Source organism: Temnothorax curvispinosus, unplaced genomic scaffold (genome assembly GCF_003070985.1).
Source record: "Temnothorax curvispinosus isolate PA1 unplaced genomic scaffold, ASM307098v1 QBEX01007598.1, whole genome shotgun sequence".
In the NCBI taxonomy this organism is placed as follows: Eukaryota; Metazoa; Arthropoda; class Insecta; order Hymenoptera; family Formicidae; genus Temnothorax; species Temnothorax curvispinosus.
Window position 1 is genome coordinate 196 of NW_020217378.1, and position 7,608 is coordinate 7,803.

Genomic DNA, 7,608 nt, shown 5'->3' on the forward strand with positions numbered 1-7,608 from the left:
GGAAGGTGCGCATGTAGAAAAAGTACGCCAACACAGTTCATCCTGCTAAATGGTTATCAATTCTCTATAAGTTCTATATTGTATATAAATTATAGAATATCTAAACGTTTCTTTTTTTTCGATGTCCTGTAAAATTGTACAATAGAGTTACAAATAAAGATATAAAGCCACACTTTACGTATAATCTGATGCAGTCTTTGCTAATGTTACATAATAACGTGCAAAAGAACTAACAGTTAGACTATTTAAGAGGCTATTTAAGAATTTTAATTGATACTGGAAGCATAAAACTGTTCAGCTAGCTTTACACAAGATATTGGTCTTCTTCTTTATGAAATCGTCAAATTATGATTATGATACATTTCTACATTATCACCAGCATCGAATCTAATCTTATTTATCGTGATACTCTTGAGAAACTGTTAATCCATTGTCTTAACTCGATCGCGGCGCAGAACTGCGTCCACCAATATTGTTCCTCTCCCTCCAATCGATTCCCGTAAAAGCTGTCTACATATTGAACAGTCGATACAACGACGGCGGATTAGTCTGAAATTAAGCACACGTTAACAATCACTCTTCTTGCTAAAATCACAATTCTCTTTTCAATCGCATATCTTGATTATGACATAGACCAGCACGGGAGTCAGATCGTCGGCAGCAGGTATGCCTCTTTCCGACGCCATGGAGAAAAGATTCATGATGGTAGTCGCGCAACGAAATACACACTGCAACTTATCCCTAGGAGTCTTATACGCCGATATCACAGCCAATTCAGCCTGCGCCCATGACCAGGGGCATTCGTAATGATAAACTTTTGAAATGCGTAGGTCCCTGTGATTTGGAGTTACGACCTTTGCCAACTTATTGATGTGACCGTGAAAAAGCTGGTCCTTATATACATCTCCATCTTCATTTAGATAGAGCGCATTGTGGTATACCCGTGCCATGACGGTTCTTTCCACCACGACTCTCGCCAAATCTAACTGGTTGGCGCTTGCCGCTGAAAGTAAGAAGTAAGTTCAGACGTCTCTGAGCACTCCGCTAAGATCAATTGCGAGATAAATAATTATATTCATGTACATTGCCAAATCGGATCGTTGTCCATTTCCACGTGGACCTTCCCTAGAAAATTATCCACGAGATCCTGTTTCTCGTCAGCTAGCGTAAGCTTTTTAAACTCTTCGCAGAAACGCAGGAGGAAAGCCTTTTTTTCCAAAAATACCCTCACACAAACGGATACAAGATGATTATTGATAGCATCCCAATCGCACTTAACTCGCACGCATAATCTGAAAAATATTATTATTAAACGGTTTACATCTTACATTTAAACATCTTACATTTACTTATACATTACATACAAAGATGATATTTATATATAAACAGTACCTATCTAAGTGAGCTAATGTCGACAGCAATCCCTGACGACATCTGATTAAATATGCGATATAAGGAGATCGCTTTTGATAATCCTCTCGAAGTGATTTGAAGAGCTTTCTACATCCATCGTCATTAAATAGACGCACGCAACGTAAAGTTTCATGAAGATGAGCTAGTTAGACTTAGCTAACTAAGACTTAGCTCAGCTTCTGTTTTGCCGTTTGCTATGACAAAACCCTCCTGCTGATGTTCCCCATCAAGCCTCACGTTCTCTTCCTCCGCCTGAGTCTCCATTCGTGCGAAGATCACGTTGATCATCTGCGTGAGAGTCGCACAGGCTGTTGTTTGATTCACCAGGTTGCGCGACGACAAGTAAACGTTGTAAACAGTACGAATTGTTAACAGTACCGTACCCTCGTATACCTCCACATGCTGGCTTGTCATTACAGTCAGCAGAGCTTTAATAATCTGCAGCTGCACACTCTCATCGGTCTGTGGACCGGTGAACCAACCGCAAATTGTCTCGATAATGCGCACAATCAGCAGCTTGTTAGGCTCCGTTGAATCAGGCACATTGCCAGTGAGATGGCTATATGCGATTAACTTCTGCAGGCAGTCCAGTGCTGCGTCACCACAATCCGTAGTGACTAGCTCTGACATGCTGACTCAAATGGCAAGAAGTACTTCTCAGCGGTAATAACATTTGAATCGCTCTTAATTGGACTGTGGCCCAATCGGGCGTTTGAGATAACCTCTTCACCCTGCACAGCTGGTGTACATCTTTGATCTCGTTACGGAGGTCCTCTGCAAGATGGAAATGTGAGTGACAAACTTAATTAGCAACTATCGCTTATAGCTACAGGCTTATTAGCCTGTATATTTATTTATTTCAGTATAAAATAATTTTTAAAACGTTCATATTAATTCTGATTGCAGACGGACCTTCGGGAACACTAGCGCCTTCTTCTTTTAACATGAATAACTAAAAATCTATATTTTGGCTAATTACCGAGTTTATAAATATTTAATTAAAATTATCTGGGTGACTCACAAACCTTTTTAATCACTTTTCATAACTCTTCATACAAAATACAAACGATTCCGTATAAAAACTTTTATTAATTTATCTATTTCGGCTAAATGCATGGTGTAAAAATAATATTAATTAATTACAATTAAACGAATGACTCACAAACCTTTTCAATTGCACTTCAAAAGTCTTCATACGAAATACAAACAATTTCATATGGTAGATTCTTTCCCGGACATTCATTTCCGGTCAAATACATACGAATAGATAGTGTTTCGTGTTCAATGTGGATAACATGAATATTCACACTGCAGTTTCGTATAAACTTTATTTATACTTAATACAGAATGGCTGTTGTTCGTGAGACTTTCGTGGATCGACTGACTGCGCTCCGTACACAAGAGCCGGTCTCTTTATATGTATGCCGACAGAGAAAATAAAGAAAGCATTCAAGCATAACAAATAATCGCCGATTAGGCATCATAGGTACGACTTTGTGTCATAACATTTTGCGTTATCTTACAATCGATCCATCTTCCCCTCGTTGAGTGGCATCGATCAACTAATTCGGAACGCATGTATTATACATTAGAACTGATTTTTGAAATTGCAAATGTTGGTAGAGGTCATATATATATACATTTGATTTCGCTGTCGTGACAAAGAAATGCATTATTGTATATCGCTTAGGAGTAGACACTCTGAATCGTCCCGATCATGAATCAGCGGACAACAACGCCTAGAGGTGACTCTCTGATTTATTCTAATCTTAATATAACGTATTTGATACATTAAGTCTGGGCATTGACGCTTAAGAGCAGATGCCCTGAGTCGTCCTACCCATGAGTCGATAGACAACAACGCCTAGGAGTTAACACTCTGAGTTGTCTGCTCATGGATTTACTGACGACAACGCCTAGAGACTGATGCTCTGTATTGCCCTAGACCTCCGGAGGTGTACGCACGTGGGTTTTATTAATGTTGTAATTGATATGTTAATATATTGAAAGGTGGAGTCATTTGAAATGTTGACACATCCCGTTATTAATGTACGCATTATTTGTATGTTGTAATAACCTTGCAGCAAGCAGTTATGTGTGCTCCCTTTTGATTGGCAGCGGGCACAAACATTTTGCAGCTCTTTTGAGCTCTCCAGACTTCGTTTTGACGGTGGCGGCTCGTACTATTCCGTCTTTACCTGGAGGAGTCGTTATGACCCTGCCTAAGACCCACTGTGTACAGGGTAGATTTTTGTCCTTTACAAGAACCACGGCTCCAACTTTGAGCTTTGGTCCTTCCTTGGTCCATTTATTTCGGGTTTGGAGCTCCTTTAAGTACTCCAGACTCCATCGTTTCCAAAAGTCCTGTCGCACCTTTGAGATATGTTGCCAGGTGGACAGTCTATTTGCTAGAACAGCGGACAAATCGCCCTCCGGGAGGGCTGTAAGTGGCTTTCCGATCAGATAATGTGCGAGGGACAACACGAGTAAGTCGTTCGGGTCAGATGATAGCGATGTAATAGGCCTAGAGTTCAGAATGCCTTCGATTTCGATGGCAAATGTGTTCAGCTCCTCGAATGTAAATAGCAAATCTCCTACGATACGCTTAAAATGGTGTTTAAAGAGTTTGACCGTGGATTCCCATAAACCTCTAAAGTGCGGCGCCATTGGAAGTATAAAATGCCACGTTATGTGGTATTCAATTGCAAAGTCAGATACTCGATTTTGGTGACTTTTAGAATTAAATAAAGCGTACATTTCCTTCAACTGGTTATTCGCGCCCACGAAGTTTGTACCATTGTCCGAATAGATGTGCTCCGGCTGCCCTCGTCTCGCGATAAACCTCCGTAAAGCCGCGAGAAAACCCTCCGTTGATAGATCGCTAACAACTTCGAGATGGACCGCCTTTATTGACATGCAAATAAATACGCATATACAAACCTTTACGCGTCCTCGATTACGATGTTTTTTCTCTTTCACGTAGAACGGCCCGCAGAAGTCTATGCCGATGATGGTAAATGGAATTGCTGGGCAGACGCGAACCGACGGAAGATTTCCTAATTTGTATTCGACAGTATTAGCATTAAATTGAAAATAACGCGTGCAAGCACGGACGACCTTCCGTACCTGATTGTGACCATCTAATATCCAGTATTTTTGTCGAAGGACGTATAAAGTAGTTTGAATGCCGGCGTGATGTTGTTTTTCGTGAACTTCACGAATAATTCGATCGGTCAAACTGTTTCGGCTTGGTAGTAGAATAGAATGTTTGCTCGTAAATGTCAATTTTGAACCTTGAAGGCGTCCTCCTACACGAATGAGGCCGTCATCGTCTAAAAAGGGGGTCAGATTCAATATTCTACTATTGGTTATAAAGCTCTTATCCTTTAGCTGTCTAATTTTTTTAGAAAACTGCGTAATTTGAATTTAATAGTCGTATTTCGGCTTCATTGATTTCTTTCACGCGTAGCGAACCGGAATGTGTGTTATTAGGCCGAAAACGTAAACAAAAGGCGAGAACTCGAAGTAACTTCGAATATGAAGAGCATCTTTCAAATAATTCAAGGTCATAACCTGTCGTGGCCAGACACATATTATTTCTTAACTCGGGAACTTCGGTTTTCTGTACGAATTCGTTAGGCCATTTACTATCGTTTATGTTTAACCACATGGGCCCAGATGACCATGTGCGATTTTGTAAAAACGCGTATGGTGATTGACCTCGTGATATTGCGTCAGCCGGATTATCCTTGGATCTAACGTGTCGCCACTCCACTCCTTTCGTAAGACCTTGGATTTCCGCGACGCGAGAAGCAACAAAAGTATTAAGCAAATGTGGTGACGTTTTAAGCCAATGTAACACGACGGTCGAATCGCACCAAAAAATTATTTTATTGGGTATAATACTTAACGCGTCTTTCACCTCGTGGTGAAGCCTTGCTAACAATAGTGCACCGCAAAGCTCCAGTCGAGGTATCGTAATGGTCTTTAACGGCACGACGCGGGATTTAGCACATAATAATTTGATAGTCGTGTTTCCGCGTCCATCTCCCGAACGAACGTACATACACGCGCCGTAACCGATATTACTAGCGTCACAGAAACCGTGGAGTTGAACATTTTGATAGTCATCTAATAATAATTTTCGGTCAAAAGAAATTTAATTTATCACTTCAAATTGTCGAGCGAACTCTAGCCAGATTGCGTGTATGTCTTGTGGAACGGATTCGTCCCACTTTGCTTGACATCGCCACAAATCCTGCATTAGTTTTTTAGCGTATAACACGACGGGACTTAATAATTTAAACCCAACGGATCGAATATCTTTGAAAGCTCCGATAATATATTTCGTTTCGTCAACCGTTCTATCTTAATATTTCGAGCATAATAGCGTATTTGATCGTCTTGCGCGTTCCACGTTATGCCGAGTGTTTTTAAGGAACGATCTTTATCGAATATAAAGTTTGCGTGTAATGCACTAGTCGCGAGGTCATTAATGATGCGTTCATCATTAGACGCCCATTGCCTTATGGTGAAGCCACCACGCGAGAGTAACGCAATTAACTCATTTCTGATTGCTCGCGCGGGCTTCGATAATGCTATCTGCTCCGGACAACAGATCATCTACGTGTGGGGGTTGTAGGTTAGGATTAGGTTAAGGTGCGTCGTTCCCACAAATAACGAAATGTTCAATTGGGTATAATCTCGCTAGGTTTATTCATGCTCTATGTACAAAATAATTATATCTTCTATATGGATGTGTAGATGGTCGTGTGTGTTGGTGTAAGTTATATGTGCATTACTGTTCTTTAAATAATTGCTTGATGATGGATTTCTTCTTCTCAAAGATAATCTCTCGCGGGACCACCAGGTCTTTCGGAGTGGACGGAATGGGACTCAGTCGGGTCTGCAGGAATCGTGGTCGTGTAGGCGTCTTGAAAATGTGGTCTGTCTGAGTTGCCACAGAGTTCTCCGGATCGACAGGATGAAGAGGGACACGTGGGCGTCGGACACGTGGAGCTCGTGGTGGAACGTCGATTGGATAGAGTTTCCACGGTAGGAAGGTTTCTATCCTGGAGATTGGTATAGAGTCCCTCGCCTGGATCTCAGGAGCTGGTATGTTCTCGGGAGCCGGAACAGAGATGGGTACGAGCTTCCAAGGTAGGAAGGTTTCTACCTTAGACGTTAGGATCGGATCCCGCGTCGTAGCCTCAGGAACAGGAGCTGGTGTAGGGCTCGGTAGGACTGGAGTCGGACTTGGAATGGACGATTTGATTTCCACCGATTTCTGTGTTGCTGGGTCAGTATGACCCCACTTGGCAATCGGGGTGAATCTCCACTTCGTCTTGGACTTGCTCTGCTGGAAACGTCTCCTAGGAGGTAGAGTTTCTACCTTGGTGATCAGGATGCGATCCTTCGTCTTGATCACAGGAACAGGAGTCGGGTTCACAGGAACAGGAGCTGGAGCTGAGGCCGTAGTAAGAGGAGGCAGCGTCTTGATCTCAGGAGCCGGAGTCGGGTTCACAGGAGGAGGCAGCGCCTTGGTCTCAGGAGCCGGATATGGAGTCGCCCGACGGGCTGGGTCGCGACGACCCCGGAAATCTTTCCGCGGCAGGGTGTCGGTTGACTCTTCACCGTAGTTATCGCCCTGCCAAGCAGGTAATTACGAAGGCCCAGAGTAGAGCAACACTTCGTACCAAAAAGAGAATTATGTCAGGGGCCCCGATAGGTAGCACGCCCTGACTGGCGCTCTCGAAAATCGCTGGGGGGCCCCGCTGAGCTGCCCTTTATATAGGGATCAATGTCGAACCTTACTTACGAGAGAGATACGCTGCGCAGCGGTGCGCGCCGAACTATCCCGCCGATCGATACTCAAGCCGCGCGCCGATCGATATTATGCTACTATCCGTGCTGCGCGCCGCGCGCCTCCCGTCATACTATTCGTGTAGCGTATGTACGGTCGCGCGCACGTGGCGGACAGCTGACCGATGTAGATGTTCCTTAAGAATTTCTGCCGCTCTAGGAAACACATGACGTTCGTCATCGGCTAATTTGTGAAGGACGCGAGTTGCGAGAAACGGCGAGGATGAGACACCGAATGTGAGTGTATTGAATCGAAGTATTTGAATTTTATTGTTCTTACGCCAAAGAATGCGTTGAAACCGTTTGTCATCCGGGTGTAGTAGCACTTGTAAG

At 43.1% G+C, this 7,608-nt stretch overlaps 2 protein-coding genes across 5 annotated transcripts; both read right to left on the reverse strand.

Annotated features, from left to right (window-relative positions):
* Positions 1 to 244: 244 nt before the first annotated feature.
* On the reverse strand, positions 245 to 2,089 carry LOC112457190 (GTPase-activating protein and VPS9 domain-containing protein 1-like). Of its 4 annotated transcripts, none has more exons than XM_025020113.1 (5): positions 1,797 to 1,905; positions 1,393 to 1,701; positions 1,084 to 1,292; positions 618 to 1,003; positions 245 to 549 (listed from the first exon to the last, which is right to left on the reverse strand). In XM_025020113.1, the coding sequence occupies exons 3-5, from the start codon at positions 1,106 to 1,108 to the stop codon at positions 511 to 513; spliced, it is 450 nt and encodes a 149-aa protein (XP_024875881.1). In that variant the 5' UTR covers positions 1,109 to 1,292; positions 1,393 to 1,701; positions 1,797 to 1,905; the 3' UTR covers positions 245 to 510. The 4 variants fall into 4 exon arrangements, 3 of the variants coding, with proteins under 3 accessions (XP_024875881.1, XP_024875880.1, XP_024875882.1); XM_025020112.1 differs by having other exon boundaries at positions 1,792 to 1,902; XM_025020114.1 differs by having other exon boundaries at positions 671 to 1,003; positions 1,393 to 1,903.
* A 4,122-nt stretch (positions 2,090 to 6,211) lies between these two features.
* Positions 6,212 to 7,060, reverse strand: LOC112457191 (vegetative cell wall protein gp1-like; the record flags this gene model as incomplete). The annotated part of the gene is made up of 1 exon (XM_025020115.1): positions 6,212 to 7,060. A coding segment is annotated over one exon (849 nt), but the record flags the coding sequence as incomplete, so codon positions are not given.
* Positions 7,061 to 7,608: the final 548 nt, after the last annotated feature.